At 50.8% G+C, this 24,503-nt stretch overlaps 1 protein-coding gene across 1 annotated transcript in view; it reads right to left on the bottom strand.

Annotated features, from left to right (window-relative positions):
- LOC112113461 (laminin subunit gamma-2) overlaps positions 1–24,503 on the bottom strand; it is a 37,688-nt gene that overhangs the window by 6,128 nt on the left and 7,057 nt on the right. The window contains exons 2-15 of the mRNA XM_024209751.2: positions 18,714–18,902; positions 14,628–14,763; positions 13,383–13,481; positions 11,996–12,132; positions 10,860–10,982; positions 9,586–9,775; positions 8,842–8,954; positions 8,233–8,451; positions 6,793–6,972; positions 5,667–5,912; positions 3,268–3,404; positions 2,015–2,171; positions 1,169–1,374; positions 303–382 (exon numbers count right to left, since the gene is read on the bottom strand). Of these exons, the coding sequence (XP_024065519.2) occupies positions 303–382; positions 1,169–1,374; positions 2,015–2,171; positions 3,268–3,404; positions 5,667–5,912; positions 6,793–6,972; positions 8,233–8,451; positions 8,842–8,954; positions 9,586–9,775; positions 10,860–10,982; positions 11,996–12,132; positions 13,383–13,481; positions 14,628–14,763; positions 18,714–18,902 (2,212 nt within the window). The remainder of the gene's footprint in view (positions 1–302; positions 383–1,168; positions 1,375–2,014; positions 2,172–3,267; positions 3,405–5,666; positions 5,913–6,792; positions 6,973–8,232; positions 8,452–8,841; positions 8,955–9,585; positions 9,776–10,859; positions 10,983–11,995; positions 12,133–13,382; positions 13,482–14,627; positions 14,764–18,713; positions 18,903–24,503) is intronic.

Here is a 24,503-nt window from a genome sequence, read left to right as displayed (position 1 = left end):
ACACACACACACACACACACACACACACACACACACACACACACAGTGTGGCTCGAAAGCTCGTCTCTCTCATCAACAGAAGTGAGTCCAATAAAAGATATCACCTCACCCACCTTGTCTCCATCATGAGAGCAGGTCTTTCTGGGAAACCCAAGGAACTAAGAAAGGGAACCATACCCCTGCAGAATATGTGCTTCTTGGCAATAGTGTTTACCCGCTGTGCATCTAGTACCAGTAGATCTGGACTGGGGGAGAGGCAGTCATGGCCAAGAACATACCAGTGGACGCAGCGATCTGCTCACCTGTTTGCTAGTCTGAGAGCTTCTTGGGCCAGCATCAAAAAACTGTTTGACCCGCCAGGGAGAGGTGAAGTTGGAATATTCTGAGGAGAAAGAGAAATTAATTGCACTGTCTCTCTCTCCCTCTCTCTGATTTAATGCTGGCAAAAGGGAGGGATTGATAATGACTGGCTGAAGGTAAGAGAGTGCATCACACAGACACAGCTCTGCCTCAGTGCCCAAAGGAGCCTAGCCAGCCATTCCCGTCTATATGAACCCCGGTAAAAGAGCAATGCTAATGAACTCCTGTCATAGAGCAAGGTGCTGGCCAAAGCTCCCCTGTTACTCTGCACCCACAAAATAATTTGTACTGCACTTGCAGCCTCCCTGTAACAAAACTGAAGCAGCCTATGGAGAAGCAGGACACCTCCTTCCGGGTACATCTACACAGCCCAGGTCTCAGAGCCCAGGCTGGCTGATAGATGGGGCCTCGCATCACTGCACTAAAAAGAGCTGCGTAGACGCTGCAGCTCGGGGAGGAGCTCAGGCTTTGGAGCCTAAGGACAGGGGGAGGTTTCAAAGCCCAAGCTCCAGCCTGAGCCATAACATCTAGACCGCTATTTTTAGCTTGGTAGCACGAACAGTGCAGGGGAAGATTAGGGAAGAAGGGAGCAGAGGGGGCTGGAGAAGGGCTCGAGGCAGGAGGTTTGGAGAGCTCAGAGAGTCGGCATCAGGTGCTGGGAAACCATCACCATGGAGAGCAAGGGAACAGAAGTCAGCAGAAGAGGATTCCTCTAGCCTCTGCAGCAGTGGCCAGGGATGTATTTACTGTGGGGGGGCTGGTCGCTGGTCTGGAGTGTCTGTGCTGATAGGACCTGGGGAGAACTTACCAGCCCACTCAGGGTCACTTTGCTTTGCCCCAGGTCCAAACGGGCTCTCTCGATCAGCCTCCTAATGTCCTGCACCTGGGCCTGGTACTGATGCCCCAGCGCCTGCAGCCTCTGCACCGTCACCCTGATGTCGGCCAAGCGGCTCTGGTAGCTGGACTCTTGTCCCTTCATTTTGGACATCCGGCTCTCCAGGGACTTGTCAGAGGCTGACGAGAGACCAAGAGAGATTTACTGGGCTGCAGGGGAGCCGCCGGATACAAAACCGGAACTGAGCACAAACAGGCAGACAGCTCAATGGAGAAAAAGACAGTTCTGACACGCTACAGTCGGGGGGGAGGGGCTGTCCCAGAGTGTCGTCCCCTCCCCCATCCCCATACTGTACTGGGAGTCGGGGGCTGTCCCAGGGTATCCCCTCCCATCCCCACACTGTACTGGCACTCAGGGGGGCTGTCCCAGAGTGTCCCCCCAGTCCCCATACTGTACTGGCAGTCAGGGGGGCTGTCCCAGAATGCCCCCCGTCCGTCTCCATACTGCACTGGCAGTCGGGGGTTGTCCCAGAGTGTCCCCCCTCAGCCCCCATACTGCACCAGCAGTCGGGGACTGTCCCAGAGTGTCCCCCGCATACTCATACTGTACCAGCAGTCAGGGGGGTTGTCCAGGACTGCACCCCCCATCCGCATAGTTGGGGGTGGGGAGAGGGATTTTATCTCTGAAGTGCATGGTTCAGAACTGCACTCCTTGCCCTGCACTCCAGTATCTAGCATTGGTTCCTTTCACTGCATTCAGCCTCCAGGGGCCCCTCTGCTGTCTCTCCAACCCCATCCAAGGGGAAGCGCCCGGCGTTACCTTGTAAACTCAGAGCTTCTCTCAGGATTTCACGCAGGGTCTCCTCAGCCTGTTGCATCTTCCCCTCCAGCTCCTCATTGGCCCCTTCCCCACTGCCAAGCTGCAGCCGAGACACAAGAACCTCCAGCTGCTGCAGCTGCTGCAAGTACTGATCCACCTGAAACCAAAGCAGGCCACGGGGTCAGCAAGTGGCTGAGAAACGTGGGTTACAGAAGCAAAGAGACAAGGGCTTGGGCCACGTCCACAGGCACTAGGAGGTGGGAAGAAGTGAAGCCCCAGGATTTGTAGGAAGTAGAGAACCCAGCACAGTCTGGAAGAGTTACCTGGACGAAGAGCCCTTTTAGTGAATTTTCTGGTCAAAATACCAGATTAACAGCCCTGGCGGCTGAAATCCTTTATTGACAGACCAGGCAGTACAAGCTCCCCCACACAGCCTGGGCAAAGTGCCGCAAACCATTCCTGGAGGGAGCGTAACTAGCAACGAGGTTAACCAAGCCTCTACTCCCATCTCCCATTCAGTCCTTGGCCTGCTTACGGCGACCATCCCCAAGGATGCCACTTAGGGACAGTCATGACCATGGCGTTAGGGATGTGAATGCTTGCCCACTTGAGACCAGACAGGCCACCAAACAGCCACCTGAGAGTAATTACTTCTAGTCACTAAAGCCCTTGACTGGATTTGAATTGGGCTCTTTCGTGCACAGGGAAAACGGTTAACCTTAAAATCCGAGCAGGAGGTGGCGTGACTGTGAATGCGTTCTGCTCCATGCTCCGAAGGGAATCCCAGACTCCTTAACCTCGTCCCCCCCATGGCAGTGCCAATAGCGAGAGGCTAGAAGGATCTCCCTCGTCTCGTCTTTTCCTACAAAGTTGAGAGTTCAATGGGTGGAAAGAGCCCTCACTCTCCCCAGAGCAAAGCTGAAAGTCTGTCAATGTGGTTCCCAAATCTGCATGGAACTGTTTCTTGGGGAGAGGGGATCTATATTTCTGGGCCTATCTGAGCTCTCAGGGCATGGGTGGTTAATTTCCTTTGTATCTGGAAAGGAGCATTTGCTGAGCCTCATCTGTGGATTAGCCTTGACAGCTACTGGGTTCAATCTCTGATAGGAATGCAAAGGAATTAGTGCAGGGTGAGGAGAGGGAATTATCGCTGAAATCTTTTGCTGAAGAAGTGATGTCAGGCAGAGTTGGCAGGTAAGTCCAGCTCAGATACCATGGTGATGGGCACCCAGCTGACAGACAGAGAAACTTACCTGTGTTTTCACATGGCTGTAGCAGGCTGGGCACTGTGTGTGCTCACAGTTGGGCCCCTCGAATCCTGGCTTGCAAACACAGCTCCCATCGCTTCTGCACTTCAGGGGGTCTGAACCTACCGAATTGCAGTTACAGGCTGCAGAGAAAGCAAAGGATTGGAAGGAGCCACAAATCAGATCAACATTGAGAACCAAAGAGCATAAGGAAACACAGCAGCTCTCATAAAAACACATGCCTGTCCTCGCCAGAACATCTTCCCATCTGCCTCTGCGGGGGTCTCACACTTCTGCTTCTGCACTGTTTTTCAAAGATGCACAACCACCTCCATCCTGACCGACCTGTCTGCCCAGTGCCCACCTCCCGTTCTGGGCTAAACAGAGACCAATGAACTCCACCCTACCCTGCTGCTAGAGTCACTGTTCCCCGGAATGCTGACTGCTTCCGAATATCTATAACTCCATATTGAAGGAGTTCAGGTCCGGTTTGTACACTGATGGGGAACCTCCAAGGGAAACCAGCGGTGCTACAAGGAGCCGTGCTGGTTATTTATATTTTGCCTCTGAATCAGCACTGCGCTAACAAGGTACTGCTGGAGCTCCCTTTTTTTTTTTTTTTAATGAGACCCAATATGTGGAGTTCAGGCTTGTGGCCTAGCCATTATATTCCAGCTACCTAAAATTCTCCCCAAGGTTTCAGCTGGACAAAGTATTACTGACTTGTCCTAAAATAATGTGTAATGTTGCTGCTCCCTGTGAAATCCTTCTTGAATGTGGATTCAAGAAATGGCTGGTTCAGTGGTGGAGGAAGTGACTCTTGTACAAAGCATGTGAAAAGCTGGCTGGGACCCTTTGAAATGAAAGGTGCTATGAAAGAACATCACAACATTAGTACCGGGTTTGGGAGTCCATTCCCTGTCCAATTACACTCTCAGCACATACCCTCAGGACCAGGCTCCTGTCTCAGATGCAGTTTCTGTGCCGGTTATTCTCACCAGCAAGTCTAATAGCTTTCCCTAGCTCTTCTCTGGGTGTACCCCTCTTAATCCCTTCGCTTAGGAATGTAAGCCTCCTTCCCCCGCAATTGTAACCCCCGAAAGAGCCTTCAGCAGCCTCAGAAAATGCTGAAGGAATTCAGGGCCTTTCCCCTTGATCTCCTCAGCGGCGCCCTGCTGATGGAAACTCCCCATATGCAGACACAAATCAACGCCTCTGGGAAGCGCCCAAGTCTTAACTTGAGCCATCCAGAAATCAAGCAAAGCACTGGAGTCAAACTGCAAATTAACGGTCACTTTTTATGCATCATGGAAGTTGCATTCTCACATAGCAGGAGCTCTCTCTGTCGCCCCTCACCCCCCGCATAGGGATCACACTCTTAACCTCATTGAGGCAAACATGCACATTCTCCAGGGCAGACTTGTTCAGCGGGAGTGTGCATTGGGTCCAGTATTTGTATTTGCTTTTACATTCCTCACAGGCTTTTGTAAGGCTTCAGGGAGCCATTTGTGGGGCCTGAGACATCACAAGATTCTGGTCTCCTCCTGGTATTTCAGCTCCTGGAGAGATGGATGGAACATCACGAGAACACTGGAGCTTGTGTTCTTGTGGCCTCACAAATGGCTCCATGAAGGGCTGGAAAGGCTTATGAAAAGGGTAAACAGGAAAACAAACTCAGAAATGTTAGGCTTTAATTACATTTAGCCAGGGCCTAATGGGGAGGGCAGAAGTCTCCACAGGGAAGGTGAGAAGAGAGCCCTTCCCCAGTGGTCTGGGTAGACATGGCCTATGCTGCATCTACCCATCACCAGCTCCTCTATGGCCCGCCGGAGGGGTAGGGGGGATAAAGTATGACCTTTCTCCCTTCAGATACAGGAGTTTAAAGCACAGCTTCCACCGTATCCTGTAGTGAATGTCTGGTGGGCCCATGTCCCTCAAGGCCCGATATATGGGCTACCCTCCATTCACAGCCTCTCCTGTTTGAATTCAAGAGACTGCCCTGTTGTCCCTCAGAACACAGAGCAAGCAGGGCCGGCCCTCACCACCTCAGCATCCCCACCTGCCCCCACTCTTCTGCAGCAACCAACCCCCCCTTCAAGTGAGGCTGGGCATCTATGGTCTTGGGTTCCTGTTGAACCCTGAGCCCTCTGCTATCCAGGTATCAGATCAGTAGGACCAGTGCTTGGACATGACATTGCTTGGATGGGTCTCAGGTCCTGGCACCTCCCAGATTTCTGCAGAGGCCAGCCCGGGGTTTATCCCGATACTGTTGGAGGCTTTACCCGATGTGGGACTTACATGCCCAGCCTTGATACTCACATACACACACAGGGACATGTTTACTCGCAGGCACTCTCCAGTGCAGACGCACTCACACAGGCGCACACTCCGGCTTACACTCCTACCTTGACACTTCTCTGCTGGGTTGAGGGCTAAGGGGTTCCCAAAGAACCCGCCCCTGCACTGGTCACAGGAGAAGCCAGCTGTGTTGTAGAGGCATTTCAGGCATTCACCCGTCAGCCGGTCACAGTTCCCCACAGCACCGGGATCGACATTATTGTTACAGTGGCAGGGCTGGCAGGGTCTCACACGGCCATTGTCGCCCAAGGGGTCTCCAAAATAGCCATCAGCACAGAGTTCACAGTTAGCACCTGGGGAGGGAGACACAAACAAGACAGAGGCCAGTTACGCTCCAGAACTACAGGGCCCCAAAGCAGTGGCCAAACCCCATCTAACACTGCCCTCTCCCTACTGCCGGGGGACTCAGGCACTACGCCCTGCTGGGCAATGAATTTCACAATCTCGGCTCCGTTCTCGGGGAGGGGAACTCACCCTCCCCGTACAGTTAGGAGAAACAGATTTAGCTCCATTGAGCCTTTGACCCAAAACATCCCAGAAAGCAAGTCACCCTCCATCCCAGATAAGGGGCAAGAAGGGGAGTGACAATCTCTCTCCAGGGATAGGAAGGAACTGTAGGCAGTGGTATCTTGAGAGGGAGCCTGTTCTGACCTACAGGGGCACTGCACTGGGACTGAGGAGACCTGGGATCTGCTCTTGGCTCTGCCACTGCCCTGCTGTGTGACCTTGACCCAGGCACTTCATCTCACTGTGCCTCTTTCCCCCCACACCCCCCTTTGCCAGCCTTGTCTTTTCAGTGTGAGAGCTCTAGGGGCAGGGTCTGTCTCTCACTGTGCATGTGTACAGCAGCTAGCACAACAGGGTCCTGATCTCAGCTGGGGCTGCTCCGTGCTACTGGGGATACATAGAATAAAGAATAACAGAGAGGCAGAATGGGGGGCAGATCTGATAGCCAGGCTGTACGGACACAATCACACTGCAGCCATCACAACCCCACTCTGTACTAACCAGGGGCTAGGGAGAGATCTTAGGGCATTCTCTGGGAATACATGTAATAGTCAATGGAAAAGGACAGGGTAATTCTCTCAACACCACCCTTTCCTATCCTGCAGGAGACTGGAAGGACCCTAGAAAGGAAACAAATCTCCAGATAAACCAGAGGGAGGCCATTACCAGTGACTCCCAGAGGGCAATTATTGCAAATGACTTCCTTTCTCCCTGGCGCCACTGAGCAGCCCTGGCCATTTCTGCAAGGGCACAGCTGGCAGCTCTGCGGATTCCAGGGGTCCCTGTAGAAACCAAATGGACAGCTGGCATTGGGGTCCATGTTTTCATCTCCTGAATAACAGTCTCCTGGGAAAGACACAAAAAGGTATCAACAGCCAGTGCAGATGTGGCCTGGCGTGGTTCCTGTATTCTGGTGCAGGCCACAACAGCCTGGCACTGCCACTGTACAAGCAAGAAAAGACCCTTCCTCATAACCCCAGGCCACCTCCTACCGCCTGCGCCATCCCATGTGAGACAGCACCTGCCTGTAACTGAGCCGTGACCCACCTAGCACAATTCCTCAGAACCCAACACTACCACCTGTAGCCTGGCACCATTTGTTATAACTTGGCAACCCCTCTGCAGCATGTGTGTGACTTGGCACCATTCCTCTCCTCCATAACTCAACACAGTCCTTCGTAACTTGGGGCAACATTCACTCCTCCAGTCAATAACAGGCTATCATGTTATGATGCTCCAGATCTAGACAGCTAGCTCTCAGGGCTAAACACTCAGGCTATGTAAGTGTAAGTCCAGCCCTTAGAACTGACTGTAACAATCAGAGTTCTGCACCTAGACAGAACACAGAGAGCTTCATGGAGCATAAGACATTCCTGATCAAGACACAGACATGTGTACCAGGCACTTGACACCATTGCCCAGAATCCAGCACTTTTTCCTGGTACCCAGCACCTTGCCCATCACCCAGTTTTATCCTCGGCAGCCACACGACAAAAGCTGGTTGGGAGAATGGAATTTCCGTTCTGCTGGAATTTCGTGACATTCCAAACTCGGTTTGCATTCTGAATTGGAATGAAGAGCCGCAATTTTAAAACTTCCCGCAGAACAAAAATTCTGAAAACTTCAAATTCAGGACTGTTGAAATGCACCGTTTCAACTAGGGAAAAATATGACGCTTTGATAATGTAAAAAAGCTTTGGCTTTATAATTTCAATTGATTCCATGTGGGTTTTTATTTTAAAATATTAAATATAGGTACATCATATCTACTATTAAAATTCATGTTTTAATAGCATATAAAAGTCCAAACGAAACGGTTCAACATCAAAACGAAACAAGATTTTCCCTGTTGAAAGTTTAATCGAAATTGAGAGGTTCCCACCAAGCATTAAGATTTTGACGAAACTGCATTTTTCAACACAAAACTGTCCTACCTATATTTCTGGGAGTGGTTCGCCTGATGGCATTCCTATCACCCAGCACCTTCACCTATACCCCTGGTACCCATCATGCAGCGACACCTCCCTTCCCCCAGTTCTATCCACAGTGCACAGGCACTCCTGGCAGCACCCAGCAGTCCCTGGCTATGGTTGTGGTTTTCCTTACCAGTGTCTGGATCGCAGTTTCCTCCCCCCTGGCAGTTACACAGCACACAAGTGCTGAAAGGCCCAAGGTTGGAAGCGTCTCTCTTGTACCCAGGAGCACAATGTTCACAGAACTGCCCCTGATAGCCAGCAGGACACACACATTGTTCCACCCAGGGCGCTGGGGCTCCAGAGGTCGGCTGTGCAGAAACCAGGGTGACATTATCGATGTACCCAGTGCCTGATAGAGGAGACAACACATTACATTTACAGCCAGCAGCTGCACCCTGAACTCCTCCCCGGGGCCATGTCAACAGGCATGCTAAAGACTGTGTCTGTACCAGAGACTAGCGGGTGTTTTCTGTGCACACTGCACTCATACCAGAGAATGTGTGTAGTGGTTATGCAAGGAACTCGGAGTGGAGGCTCTCCTGTTCCCAACTCTGCCACTGACTCATTGCATGGCCTTGGACAAGTCACTTAACTGGTCTGTGCCTCAGTTTTCCCATCTGTAAGTGGCGTGCAAGATTTACCCACCTTGCAGGAGTGCTGTGAGGCTTAATACAGTGTTTTGAAGATGACAAGTGCTATGTGATGCTCTCCCCAGGTCCCAACCCTCCCCCACACTCACTGTATTCTCCATACGTGGCTCGGATCCAAAGGGCCGTCAGGTTTCCAAGTAACCTGCGATACTCAAAGTAACTCAGCTTGGGGCTCCATCCACTGCGTGGGTGCTCGTCCAGTCTGCATAACGGAAGTGAAAGAAATTGAGAAACAAGGAATAAAATGGAAGAGCGTCTTACTGTTGGCTCTCTCCAAACTCCCACCGGAACAGAAAGAACCTGGGCGCTGATGATTAGCCCCTTGCAGAGCGTTATTGACATGGGACAAAGCCCAGCATGGAGCCTTGATAGGGGGACACCAATGATTCCTCCTTACCTGCCACTGGAGTCGTCAACCCCACGGCACCTTGAGGCAAGAAACAGGGTGAGCTGCAGTGGCAGGGAACCCATCCAGCCCAAGCTACGAACAGGAGTGGCACCCTCACCACTGCAGATAGACCGACTCACTAGCACAATGGGAATCAACAACTCCAGCCTCTCTTGCTTATGGAAGGCCTGGGGTCCAACAGACTAAGTACCAGGCCTCACAGCCTCCCCAGGGATGGATAGTCTCATGCACTGGGAACTGAACTGCAGCCTCCCCTGGTTGTGAAGGGTCCAACACACTACAGCACAGGGAATCTATCTGGTTAGGGTGGGTCTGGCAGCTAGACTATCCAGAAACCTCAGTGATTATGGCACATCTTTGGCATTGGGTCACTAGGCAGCTGCTCTGCAGTCGCTGAGAGTGCCCCAACATCCTCCTGTTTTACCTGAATGTATATGTCTTGCTGATGCCGCAGGGCAGCATCTTTCCATGAGGCAGGAGGGAGGCGGTGACTCGTAGGCCAGCTCCTTCCAGGACCACATCCCGGGGAGAAGGACGACGACCCCCTCGGTCCATGCGATAATCAAAGGACAGGGTCTGGCCGTAGCTCACCTGCTGATTCCCAAGAAATCTGGCTGTGAAGGGACATAAGAGACCCAGAGGGAGAAGGTTAAAGGGTTAAATCCTTCCATTAGGAAGTCTTAATTCCTGGGGCTGGCCCAAGGCACATGCCACGCATGGGGCTACCCAGGAGCCCACACTTCGGAAGGTCCCAGTATCCCGTCTGCTGTGATGCCCACCACCAGCCTGAGTGATGAATCTGGGGATCCGGCATTTACCGGCTTTTCAGTGGCAAGTGCCCTGATCCAGTCCAACCCTCTGCTGCTGAAACTCACTCCAAGCCCCGGTAAAGAGCATCCAAACTCCCTCATATTTGAAAAACACTCCCACATCCCCCCTGCATTACTGCCTGCCCTCTCTCCATCAAATGTAATGGTCTCAAGTTGCAGTGGGGGAGGTCTAGGTTGGATATTAGGAAAAACTTTTTCACTAGGAGGGTGGTGAAGCACTGGAATGGGTTACCTAGGGAGGTGGTGGAATCTCCATCCTTAGAGGTTTTTAAGGTCAGGCTTGACAAAGCCCTGGCTGAGATGATTTAGTTGGGAATTGGTCCTGCTTTGAGCAGGGGATTGGACTAGATGACCTCCCGAGGTTCCTTCCAACCCTGATATTCTATGATTCCCAGACCAGAAAGGGCTGTCTAGGCCCCACCTCTCTTCCTTCATGTCAGGCCCTGCTAGCTCACAAGATCATGCCAGAGACAGGGCGAGCCAGTAGATGAACACCAGGAAACCCACTCCTTCCGCAGTGCAATTGGCAAACTCCCTCTTCCTCTCAAAAACCAATATCCCCCACCACAGAGTCATGAAAAAGGGAAGCCCCCGTCTGTCAATCAGTATTAATTATCCAATCACAGCAACAGCAAGCCAGCAGGTGGCGTGAGACTGAGCAAGTCTGTATTATTCTAGGGTGTTTTTCTAGCTAGATTTCCCAGGTGTGACTGGGTGCGAGCACAGCAGCATGAAGGAGAGGGGTCTGTGAGATCACGTCTATGCTACGCACTGAGCGCAGCTTTGCAGAGCTCAGTTTCATTATATAGCGCTTCCTCCTTTGGCTGCTTCCCTACACTTGTCTCCCACATTCCGCACACTTCCATACCCGGCGCCAGGAAATAGGTGGGCTCTGATCTCCTGGATGTAACAAACACATCCCGATGGCGGGGAGACCACTGGAGCTGTACAGGGGACCCATTCACATACACTCCTCTCCAGCCCTCAGCATCTAGAAGGGAAAATAAAACAGTTTGCAGCCATCAGAGCCAGCAAACGGAAGCAAAGGAAAGGCAGTCAGAAGGTCATTTGTAATCAATCATTTCTGCCCTGCACACTTCCACTCTCCCTCGCCTCTCCCCAGGGCAGCATTCTGGCCAGCGCTACCCATTTCCTCACGCCGTACATTAGTGACCACCTTGACCACAGTCACCAGTCAAGTTCTTCGTACGCTAGCTGTCTCTGACTGGAGATATCCTTGCTCACAGCAGGGATCACGTGCCAAAGAGCAGGAAGATGGAATTAGATGGACTTTGTGTTCTCAGATATGGCTTTCTATGATCTGCAAATCAGTCCATGAGTAAATGCTGTAAAGGGAAGCTTGAGCAGCTGTGAGATCAGAACTGCTAGCCACATGGTGCTCTGATGAAATCAAAGGTGACACACAACTGAATTAGAAACTACTCCGAATAAACGTCTCCTGCTATTTAATAAATACACACCCTGCGACAGATCCTCGGCAGGTGTATGTCTGTGTAGTGTGCTGATTTCCCCAGCTGGGGATCTGGCCCACTGATTTCTTTAAAAACAAATGACTGGCTGCCCTCCCCCCACAGTGCAATGCATATCTGATAGGTGACAATGGCAACCATGAGTAGAAAGCTGAATATCTGCATTTGTCTCAAGTGCTGCTCTCCATGCACTTAAGTAAAACACGTGTCCACAAAAGGAGGAAAAATTCATCAGGCATGCCATGGAATGAATGAAGAGAGCCGGCTGGCTGGAAAGGAGGCTGAGCAATCACTGAGAACTGGTCACTGTGGGATAGGTTGGTCTAGCAGGATGGTTTTCAATCTCTCCATCCCCACGAGGGAACATCATGTGAAAGGAAGATTCACACACACCGTAGAGCAGGAGGTAACAGAGCCACACCTCCCAGCAGGCAGCGTACACAAAGGTGCAAACACTATGGGAAGGTAATGCAGTAATACAAAGATAGGGATGGGGGTGGGAGGGAGGTTTTACCTTGCTGGAAGGTGGAAGTGATTTTATGGATGTTGTAATTTTCTGCACTGGTGCACATGGCGGAGTGGCCATAACAGAAGCACTGGGAACATCCCTCGGGGTTTCTTGCGTCCAGATGATAGTAGCCCTGCTTGCACCTGCAAAAGAGAATGCATCAATCCACTGGGCTTTACGGTACATTTCACATCAGCACAGAACACCTGGTGTCACACACAGTGTGCACCACCTCACCTGCTTATTGGGTGAGCCTCCCTGTACACACCCATGAAACCCAACCAGCACAAAGCACCCACTGGCCACCTGAAAGCTGATGGCTCTGAGTGTGGCTGTCAGCACGTGCATCTCTCTCTGAGCAGAGGTTACAGCCAGAGGGTCACTCGCTGTCCTTTTGCGCTCAATAGTGCCAGGAACAACTGAGCTGCAGAGAAGGTATTTCAAACTAGCCGTGTGCAAGTTCTCTCACAGCTCCTCCACCACAACCCCTCCCCCAGCACCAACCAGCCATTGTCCAAACAGCTGCTAAAAAGCCACAAGGAGTTTCCTTCCCAAAGGCCCAACATAGGCCGTATATTAAAGAGCTCAAGAACCCCCATTAAGGACCAGAATTTCTAAAGCACATGCTGGGTGCTGAGCTCTCTGGCTCCACTTGTGGGTGCTGAGCACTTGCGAAAACTGGCCCCTGTGTAAAGGCTTCATAAACAAGTGTGATTCACCACCTCTGGAGCAGACTCCCCCACCAGCCCTCTGCCCTTCTCTGTCCCGGGCAAGGGAGCAGCTTTAGAGCACAGCACGTACCCGAGGAATGTACTGTAGCAGCTCTGGGGTGGATCTTGCTATGCAGCTTCACCTGCCTGGACATGGCTCTGCTCCAGAGGGCTGGGAGGAATAATAGCTCCCTGCTGGGTGTGTGATGGTGCAACTGGCTTTGAAGAACGCGTCCAGAGGCACTTTTTGACACACACATTAGGGGATTTTCTTAGGCTCTGCTGCTCAGTCAGTGCCCTGCTCCTGTTTATGGCAGGTGAGGCTATTGCCATGCCTCCAGGTTACTCTGTGACCTGGCACCCGGGCAGAGAGATACTGGGTATCCTCACAAAGGGAAAGGCCAATGGGAACCACACAAGGCTTTGGGCCCAGTGGCAGTCCCTTGAAAACAAAAGGTCTGGCACTACAGCCTGAGGGCAAAGGGCGTAGCCGGGCTCTGGGAAACATGAGGGGCAACAGGCTTTAGGACTAGAAATCGCAGCCTGTGGAGGTGGTTCACACCCCCACTTCCTCCCCCTCCCGCGCCACATGCTAATCAGCAGAGCCCTTTGGGTCTGCGGTCTGTATTTGGAAGGGGACCTTTAAAGCCTGATCTGTAGAAGCAAAGGGCTCATGCACGTACCTGTCACATCGCTCTCCCGAGACACTTGCCTTGCAGACGCAGTGACCTGAAACACAATGCCCCGCACTACCAGCTGGATCACAGTCACACTGAGCACTCCTGAGAAGGAAAGAAAGTGTCCTGGATTGATTTCCAGTTCAGCTCAATCACCGCCGTGGGCATATGTAAACAGCTCAGTATACACAGCAAGTACATGGTCCAGCCTGGTCGGCCCACCAGCGGTGGTACACAGTGATGTATTAGAAACAGGAATTGCTATAATACAGTGGTTCTCAGCCTTGCCCCCATCTAGCAGGGACCCCCTCCTGCTTAATAATATAGACACAGCAGACTGGTCACTGCTCCTGATATTTGTTCACACCTCCAGGTTGAGAACTCTCTCCACATTGGATTAGATCTGAGGTCCAGCACCCTGTCTCTGACAGTAGCCAGCACCAGACATGTGAGAGGAAGTCGCAAGAAACCCCATAAAGATCATTCTGGACTAACCTGTCCATGGGGGCAGTTTCTTCCTAACTCCTGTCTCTTCAAGTCTGGGTTGTGCCTAGGAGCATGAGCCATTATGTCCCTGTTTTATTTATTTGCATGTGGTAGTGCCACAGGACTCAGGACCGGCACTCCATTATGCTAAGTGATATGCGGCACACCTGTAGGCAGGGTTTGTTTTGTTTTATTTGTTTATTGTAACTGTTCATGTTCTCATTGTGCAAATAAATAACTACACTTTTTTGAACACTTAAATTTGTGGCTTCTGCAATATCATGTGGCAGAGAGTTCCACGGCTTAATTGTGCACTGTGTCCAAGCATCTCTTTCCATCAGCTTTGAATGTGTTGTCTTAGAGTTTCAGCACTCCAGATGAATCGGGATAAGAGTAGATAAGCAACTGCAGGACGTGAACTGCCAGAGTCTGTGAAGATATGGCGTGTTTCACCTCTGGGATGGGGACACATTAGGGCGTGAGCTCTGCATGGAGGTGCACTGGAGTGTTATTAATGAGCACTTCACTTTCTGTCCTCATGGCCACTTCTAGAATGGCAATGGCCACCGTGTTAGGAATAAGGATCAGAGAGAGGCCTATGCCTCGTATCCCATCACTAGGAAGAGGGAATGAAACTACCATACCATGCTACCTGTGCACAGTGCCCATCAATAAACTGTCTCCAGTCACCACAGGCTCCACACAAAGGCTTGCAAAGCTCTGGAAAGGACAGTCCAGCCTGCATAGCTTGTATCAGGTACTTACGACACTTGTCCGCCTGCCTGGCACCCAGTCTCTGAGAAGGAATGGAACCCCGGCTGGCACCGGTCACACTTATCGCCCATCACCCCGGGTTTGCAGCTGCACCGGCCGTAGTTATCACACTGCAGGCCAAGAGAGCCTATGGGAACAGGAGAAGCAGAGAATTCAATAGTCTCACCGTCACTGTGTTGTCTCTGGTTATCTCGGGTTGAGAACACTCCTGAAGGAATTTAACACCCACTGGGGCCCTTAGGAAAAATATGAGGGGGGAAAAATCTAATTTGAGACAAATCTCACTATTTATCATATACTATTGCAGGAGTGGCCAAACTTACTGACCCTCCAAGCTGTATATGACAATCTTCAGAAGTTCGAGAACTGGGGCACACTTGCTAGGGCTCAGGGCTTCAGCCGCACTCCTGCTGAAGCCCTGAGACCCTACACCCTGCTGGGCAGAAGCCCTGAGAATCCCCTCCCTGCTGGGCAGAAGCACCTACCCCACCACCCCGCAGCAAGGCAGAGGTCCTGAGCTTCCCCCCAACCCCCCCGCCCCCAGTCTAGTAGGTGGATAATGTGTGTGGGGGGGGGAGACATGGGGACGCCGTGAGCCACACTAACTGTAAATGAGCTGTATGTGGCTCCCAAGCCACAGTTTAGCCACCCCTGTACTATTGTATAGTCAATTCCCCCATATTGGGGATATCCAAGGTAACTGGCTGAAGGCAGGTGCTTTCATTTTAATATCTCCATTGCCCCTGCTGCTAATTTCCACCAGGAGTAGAGCCCTGCAAATCTGCGGCTATCCATAGATCATGTTTGCGGATCGTGGATGGATGCAGATCCAAATTTTATATCTAAACCCCTGCAAATCTGCGGCTATCCGCTTTATATCCGCAGACCATGCTTGTGGATCGCGGATTGGATGCTGACATAAATTTTGTATCCGCGCAGGGCTCTACCCATGAGGTCACAGCGTGTGCGTGATATATCAGTTCTTGCTGTGGAAATTGTTATGACGTCCCACGCAAAAGATTATGACTTCAGGCAAAGAATAAAAAGTGGTAGGAGCTGGTGGACTCTTAAGGGACAAAGATCCTCTTGTCCTACAATAACCTCAACACCACCACACAACACCAGGTAATCCCAGAATTGTTTCATCTGAGTCAGATCACAAACTGATGTAAATTGATGTAATTCCATTGACTTCAATGCAGCTGCACCAATTTTATACCAGCTGAGGATCTGGACCAGGATTGTTGCCCACGCTTGCCCACATGACATCAAGTCACACCATCTTCCTGAACTGGCTGTCTCTATTTCCAGCTAACCTGCTGCCCTGCCTGCCTGAGTGACAGGGAGACAGACTACAGTAGAGAACAGATTCATATTCACACTGCCATATTCACAGTGTGCTCTCATGCACCGGTTTCCATTCCTGTTAGAATGCAGTACTTGGGAACGATCCAAAGAGAAGTCGATATTTTCAGTCCTAGAATTTAAACCAACCAACACACAGAAGAAAACCTCTGTGCACTTCTATTCAGTATTAATGAATGGTTCTAAAGACGACTTGATTTCTGTGTTTGTGGACAATGGACGTGTGCAGAGCTTCATTGACATGTACAGCGCATCTGTAGCATTTAAGAAATGCAGGTATTTTCTGTGCACAGATAATTGGCTATTACCACCAGAACTAGACAAGCAACAGACATCCCTGCCATGTAATCACTGCAACAAGGCGAACACCTCTGCTGGGATTCCCTCCAGGACATCAAAGCCATTAAGCCCATCTCTTGTCACAAGAATGAGCTGCCATGGGTCAGTGCGCCATAAACAGCATCGAGGGCATTTACGCTGTGTGTGGTTTATCTATTATTTCCTCTTTTAAAGTGGCAGTGCTGGGGAGAGGTAGCAGGCTACAGTAACTTTGGTGACTGAAGTCTTCTATTTATCCACAGAACAGGTACAGCAGCCTGGTGAGCATCTGTACATTGCCGCCCACCCCCAGACATGGTACTTCACACTTGGGAACAGAACTATGCTTACACCTCTATGGCCCAGTCAATCCTCAGCCTCTTGCGAGAATGCCAATTACTTCAAAACGTGGTGGCAGCTGTGGACCTGGCTCAAGGCTCAGTGAGGTCTAGGGCTTTGGCTAAGATCTTGTGTGATGTGCATACCTGTCCCCTGGGATCTGGACAAAGGCCAGCAAATGCATTTCATACAGACCTCTGAACAGCAATCAGATGGCCCCACCTTTTGATCACCCTCAACCTGCTGAGTTCAAACTTTTAACAGAGTGGGGACAGGTTCCACTCCTAGTGGCCTGGCAGGCTGAGAGCAAGCGTGACAGTTAAAAGCGGCCATGAAGGACATATTTCGGCGGCAGGCTGAGTTTAAGAACCGACAGCTGTTTGGAGCTGCTCAGAGGTTTGGAATACTCAAAGCGCCTGTGCAGCAGAGATGGAATACTGCGCAGAGTGCAGAAGTTGTGCATGCAATGACTAATGCAATTTAGCACATGGGTCTACATCCCCTACTCCTGCCACTCACAGGATATGCCTGTGCTTCCTGACAGTCTTGGCTTTAGGGTATACCACTCACTAAAAATGACAGAGAGCCTTTAACATAGTGCAGATGGTAAAGAGAAGAGGGGATGGTGAAGCCAATAGCTCCGGTCTCACTCTATTAGGCAGCCTGCTATCTTGCGTGCTCCTTGAATGCCAGGCCTGTCCCGGAGCCAAACCCCAAAGCTTTCCATCAGATCTACGTTCTCAATGACATTTCTAAAGGGTGATGAACTTGCATGACTCACTGAGTAGCAACCTAACCCCGGGCTATGTGTTTTTTCGCAAAGGTTAAGTGCCTTGTAAGGCTGAGCTGCTCTCACTAAATCCTTCTTTCTCCATCTGCAGTCTCTTAATCCATGGCAGAGGTTTAGATTCCAATTCAGGTTTTAGCCACAAAGTTCAGCAAACCCAGCCTGAAGCGAACAATGAATTAGTGCCGTCTAAGTCATCACATTGTGACGGCAGCCCACCTAAGGCTGAGCTTCTGCAGCATGGGTTCTTCTGGATTGTTCTGAACCCTCTGAACCACAAATTTCTCTAGATCTGCTGGACCTGAACTGGCAAGAGCTCATATTCATTCGCCAGACTTGAACGGAGCTGGCTTGGATGTGCTCAGATGAACTAATTTAGAACATTTGCTATCCGTGAGCCATGCCCACAGAACGCCTCACGCTGGCCTCCAGGGTTATGATACCATATTATTAAAATGTTACAAGGGAAAGACACTGCAGGGAGGGCAGCGGTTGCAAGACACAGCTTGCTGAGATAGGTGGGACCCACTCCTTCCCCCTCTCTCCCCCTCTGGAAAGGGTTAGCAAGGAAGTTGTTAGTGCAGTGACACTGTACACATCTTAAGGTAGGATTTCAGCAGCATGAGCTGCCTCAGAGCATTGCCGTGCTGATGACAACGGGGACTCCGGCAGCATGACCGTCCCAGCAGCGTCTGGCCGCACAGAGCTTTTCAGGGGCCGGGGGCAAAATCTGAAATTGAGCCACCACACCCTGCACTCACCCTGCAGCAGCAGCTCCTGTCGCACAGGTATTGCATCCTGGCACACGGGGCACAGCACCACTCAGGTTTGGCCTGGCAGCCCCTAAGTCATGACATTACGATGGAGGGGCTTTGTGACCTGACGTGCAGAGTCACAGCATCACTCAGGTGTGGCCTGGTCACCCTCCAAACCCGAGTGGTGCTGCATCCCCGTGTGCTAGGTCTCAGTGCCACTCAGTTTGGGGGCCCTCTCAAAAGGGGGGCCCAGGGCAAACTGTCCCTTCTTCCCACAACCCGGCCAGCACTCACCATAACAGATAGAGTTTGGGAGAGACATGGCTAAGGATCCATTCAATTTAATCCACCAGAATCAGGCAGGAATTATTTTAATTGGCAATACATAGCAGCTCCAAGACAGCTGTTGGATTTGATCACTTCTAGCCCAGGCCCCCTCCCTCGGGGCAATCCCTTTTTCCCTCTGAAGCGCCCCCCACCTCCTCCTGTGTCCCCATCTAGCTGCTCAGGTACCTCTGGGGTTGCAGTTACAGGGCAGACAGCTTTCTCCATCCCGCTGGCGATAGAACTCCTCCTTGCACCTCTCGCAGTGAACGCCATCTGTGTTGTCGATGCAGTTGAGGCAACGGTACCCATTTCCTGTTTCTCGGAGCAGGTCCCTGTCAAAGATGCACTGACTGGACTTCCCATTGCAGTCACAGACTGAAAGAGCAGAGGACATGGCCACAGTTAAACAGAGGGACCCCAGTAGCTCTTACTCAGAAGGGATCAGGTTTGGAGGTTAAGTTTTCATGTGCAAACGTAGTGCCGGTAAAGGGTGCCAGCCTGAGAATTGTGGATATCAAAGCCCTCTGTTTAGCCAGAAAACACGCATAGCACGGGCAGTGCATTGTCCCACTAACATGCCCCAACCTTGACCTGAACGGACCGTAGGGTTGCCAATTTTGGTTGGACGTATTCCTCGAGGTTTCATCACCTGACACAATCGGTAATTAAAGATTAATCTTTAATTCCTGGAGACTCCAGGACAGCCCTGGAGGGTTGGCAACCCTAATGGACCACTATCATCCAGCGATTCGTGTCCTTAGTTTATGCCAGGGGTGGCCAAACTTACTGACCCTCTGAGCTGCATACGATAATCTTCAGAAGTTTGAGAGCTGGGTGTGCCAGCCAGGGCTCGGGGCTTCAGCAGGAGCGGTTGAAGGCCCGAAACCCGCCTTCCCAGCAGGGCAGAAGCCACTAGGCCCCACCACCCTACCACAGGGCAGAAGCCCTGAACTCCCCCAGCCCCAGGATGTAGGTGGAGAATGGGATGGGGATGTGGGGGGGCTCTGCGAGCCACATTTTAACTGTAAAAGAGCCCCATGTGGCTCACGAGCTCGGGTTTGGCCACCCTGATTTATGCCAATTGGTGTGAGGTATGCTGGGTTCTTTTGGTGATTTGGACTCTCGGGAACCACCATAAGTTTTCTTAAGAAAGCAAAATCCTGAGGCTAGATTTTGTAGGAGGCCAAAGTCTGTTAGTCACTTCTGGAAGTCTGACACCACAGCAGCACTCACGGTACAGAGTGCTGTTGGGCTGGGATCACAACAGATTTAAAAGAAATATTCCCCCCCACCCTGCTCTTCGGTTTGGCTGTATTTGACCACCAATCACACACACAGACAGATTCTGAGCCTCTGTGAATTGGAGTCGCTCCTTGTAGGTCAGTGGAGTGATGCAGGTTTATACCAGCTGCGGCTGTGTCCCATTGTCCAGACTTCCTGAGAGAGCACAAGGGACAGGTATTTAGGGCAAAGGGAAAATGAATCTCATCTAATTGATCTAATCTTTTGTGTCTATACAAAGGGTGGGGGGAGCATCACCATTTACAATGAAACAAAGGGGAAAATGGCAGAAATACGTCCAGCACAAAGTCATCTGCAACAGAAAGTAATAGGTCATGTTTGTTCAGTGCTTTATGTGGGGTGAAGGCTCAGAAATAAGGAACCAAACCAAAGGGGAAAGAGAAGAGAGGGAAAGAGCCCACACAGAACGCAGCGCGCTGGACAGACAAACACCCGCCGAGCTGGGAATCTGTCACTATGCAGCAATGATGTCACTCTACGACTATCCCCAGGCCCACAAAACAGGAAGAGTCTGGATAAGCTCTTCCAAACTTGATGAGAATCCAGGGCAGCGGCTGGCAGTGCGTCTGTTAGGTTACTGATACCAGTGCTCAGGGACGCCCACAGGGCAACTGCTTCATAAGGCTGCCCTGCCCCTTGGAACAGCTTGCAGACCTATTGCAGCCACTGGCCAGGGCCTGCTGCTGCAGGGGGAGCATTGGGTGCAACAGGAAACTGGGCTGAGGCCGGGGCACAGCTGGACTGCATGTCCGAGTGTGCTGGTTAACAGGGAGATCACCCAATAAGGACAGCTGGGAAGAATGGTGTGTTCAGAAATGGTTCCCTGCACTCTCACGCCCATCAGCATCCAAACACTCCTGTGATCGGAGATTAGCAGTAGGAATCCTGGGAGCCCCTGGCAGCAGCAGCTGTACGTTTGCCCCAGCTGGCTGCCAGCGCACACCACCAGGTTCAGACATGACTGGAATTCCAAACACCTGAGACAGCCGCACACATCAGCCAAACCCTGGGCCTGCTAGCGCTGCCAAACCAACCAGAGCTGATCTCACCCTCTCCACCACACAGCAGCACGCGCCCTTTAATTGCTGCTCCCTGCTGATTGCACTCAGCAGCATCTCAGTGCTGAGACCTGCCTCTATCCTGCCAGACTCACCTCCTCCTTGCTTCAACTCAGCCACTGATTCCGTGTGGCGGAGCCCAACTCAATATGCAACAGTACATGGACCACGGTGGGAGCGAGGGGGACAGCTGTAGCCTGGGGAACCCCAGTGCCGCTATGTCCCCAGCCAGGGATGCTGCAGCATTGGAGACAGCAGATATCCCCTGGTTTACGTATCAAATGTGGTAATTGTTGGCAAACACTCCATATCATTAATGTAATGTTGCAACTAGTTCTCCGGCATTTTCACATGCAAAACCCCTTCAAGCAAAGAAATCTCTTCAGCCAGGGATAAAGAGCCAGATCCTGTGATGTGCAGAGCACCTCCCACCCCACTGCAGTCTTTGAAGAGAGGACACTGACATCACTTGCAACGTGTCTGTAACTGTATGCTCTTTCACATGTAATTTTCTGTTTCCCTTCACGCTGTCCCTACCTGCCTCGTTTCTCCGTGACTCCTTCAGAACAAGATTCCAGAGCTCAGAAGGGTTTCTTACTAAGATCTCTTGCAAATCTGTGCTCACTGTCAGAGCCACATGTACCTACCACCCCCTGCATGTTCCCCACTTCCACACGCAGATAGGTGTGACAGCCTCTCTCTGGGCCTGTGAATAACTTGCACCGCCTTCCAGTCTTGAACACTCATCTCCCCCAGACACAAAAACCTGTAGGATGGGCTGAGTCGAGCTATAGACATTTAGTAATAACATTTGAGCATCTCTCCTGTACAGGATGACACAAGTTCCCCCCATCACTCTCTGGCTGGCTAGCTCTAATAAACCCTTTGCCAATATAAGCTGCATCCACAAGAAGAGAGCTTTGCTGGTACAATATATCAGTATCGTTATACCAGCAGATCCTTCCAAGTGTAAATCTGGCTTTCCTCTAAGGAACAGATCTTCAGAGAATGGATTGTCTGAATAGCCTACCTGGGATGCTGCTTGAGAACTTTTCTATTGCTGTGTAAGCAAGCTCTGAAGGAGCTCTTCCCTGACAGCTAGCCACGAGCTGGGGAGAAAAGGCTTCAGGACCAGACTGTATGTATATGAGCACACCTACCCTGCCTAGGTATACAGCAGACAGAGCATATGTGTTGCCCGAGTGATCAATTTTGGCTGCTGTTGGGTTACAAATCACTTTAGTAAGACGTATAGACACGCTTTCCTTAACCTGTGTATTTGACAATTTTAACATTAGTTTTAATAAAAAAAATTAAACTTAAAAGCAAGGGTAATGAGGCAGAACCCACACCTCCAGGCAGGAACACCTGTCCCCCCCCCACACACACACACACTCTCCACTGGGATCTGGCATCCAAAGCCCCTGTTAGTGAGTTCAGTTCGGTTGAGGGTGACCCCCTCAGTCTGGACAGGCTAAGTACAGTTCTGCTGCCCTTTACTCATACAATAAAGGTAACAGCATTTCATTACAGTGAATCATAGAACCCAGTGGAGTGTGTGGGGGGGTTGGGGGGGGGGGAGACAGGTGTTCCTGCCTGGAAGTGTGGGTTCTGCCTAAGACTCCTGGATGCCATTTAACCTACCCCCTCCTCTGTTTAAAGACAGAGCTAATTAGGCTCCATAGAGAGTCTTTTGTTTTGTTAAGTGATCACTAGAACTGAAATCACCAGTAATCAGGTCTAAGTGCTGTGGGACAGCCTTTCCGCAGATGAGACTGTCCAGCCTGCACTAGCAGTGAGGTGTGACGGGTTGGATCACAGAAACCCCCTTGGGAGCTGCCACCTGATGTGCCAAGACTACCCCTGCTTCTGTTTTCCCTGCCAGCTCAGGACCCCAGCACCCTGTCTTGCTGAGCGAGACACTCCAGTCTGGCTCCAACACAGACCCAGGGTCTGAATCACTTGTCCCAAAGCTGCAAGTTTACCCAAAAACAGCTCACAGGAGTGTGCTTGTCTTTAGCACTCAGATGCCCAACTCCCAATGGGGTCTAAACCCAGATAAATCCGTTTTACCCTGCATAAAGCTTATGCAGGGCAAACTCATAAGTTGTTCGCCCTCTATAACACAGATAGAGAGATATGCACAGCTGTTTACTCCCCCAGGTATTAATACATACTCTGAGTAAATTACTAAATAAAAAGTGATTTTATTAAATACAGACAGTAGGATTTAAGTGGTTCCAAGTAGTAACAGACAGAACAAAGTAAGTCACAAGCAAAATAAAATAAAATGCGCAAATCTATGCCTAATCAAACTAAATACAGATAATCTCACCCTCAGAGATGCTTCAGTAAGTTTTTCTCAGACTGGACACCTTCCAGGCCTGGGCACAATTCTTTCCCCTGGTACAGCTCTTGTTCCAGCTTAGGTGTTAGCTAGGGGCTTCTCCATGATGGCTCCTTTCCCTCTCTGTTCTCTTCCACCCCTTTATATATCTTTTGCATAAGGCGGGAACTCTTTGTCCCTCTGGGTTTTCACGCCCTCTCACTGGAAAAGCACCAGGTTAAAGATGGATTCCAGTTCAGGTGACATGATCACATGTCACTGCAAGACTTCATTGCCCACTTGCCAGCACACACATATACAGGAAGACTCACAGGTAAACACAGTCATCTGCAGACAATGGTCCTTGTTAATGGGAGTCATCAAGATTCCAAACCATCATTAATGGCCCACACTTTACATAATTACAATAGGCCCTCAGAGTTATGTTTTATATTTCTAGTTTTAGATACAAGAGTGGTACATTTCTACAAATAGGATGATCACACTCAGTAGATTATGAGCTTTGTAATGATACCTTACAAGAGACCTTTTGCATGAAGCATATCCCAATTACCTTACATTCACTTATATTTTTATAAAACCATATAGACTGCACAATGTCACATGAGGTACCCACACTGAGAGCTGAAATCACTGGGACCTGGGTGGAACCTCAAGAGACCGATTTGCAGAGGTCACAGTAGAGAAGCAGATGGCAGCAGAAGGTGACAGCACAGGGCCATTGGTGATGGAGCAGATGATGGTGCGGTGGAGTGAACGGTGGCACAACAAATGACAGCAGCAGAATGAACAATGGTGCAGCAGTGACACGGTGTGAACTGTGAGCCCGTTGCGGTGGCAGCGGCAAGGAAGGCATTGCTTGACATTCCTTCCCCCTCTAGATGGGAGGTGAACTCACATGAATGCATCTCTGAATGCTGGGTCTCCACTGCCCAAGGACAGCAGCTGGGAGTGGGAGGCACTGGAGGGAGAGGGGAGTGACGTGTTAAAGGTAAGAAACATTAGTTTGTTGGATTTTTACACGCAAGGTGAAAAACGGAGGCAAAGGACACTGCCCAATGTACTCTGGGGTGGGAGTTTTGCTCGTGGTCAGATGTGTTTGAATCATGGTTGTGGTTTTTCCCTAAATTAATGCCAGGTTCCTATCCCCTTTGTAGTAAAAGTTTTCTCTGCCCTACAGACTCAGTGCTCACAAGAGGGGAAGCGTTGCCTCTTAGAGGCGCCAAGGGGTGGTGTTTAATTTTCCCAGATTACTGGGTGGGGACTCGA

The sequence above is a fragment of the Terrapene carolina genome, unplaced genomic scaffold (genome assembly GCF_002925995.2).
Source record: "Terrapene carolina triunguis isolate 2854851 unplaced genomic scaffold, T_m_triunguis-2.0 Scaffold210, whole genome shotgun sequence".
Taxonomy (NCBI): domain Eukaryota; kingdom Metazoa; phylum Chordata; order Testudines; family Emydidae; genus Terrapene; species Terrapene triunguis.
This window is presented reverse-complemented; position numbering and strand designations above follow the sequence as displayed.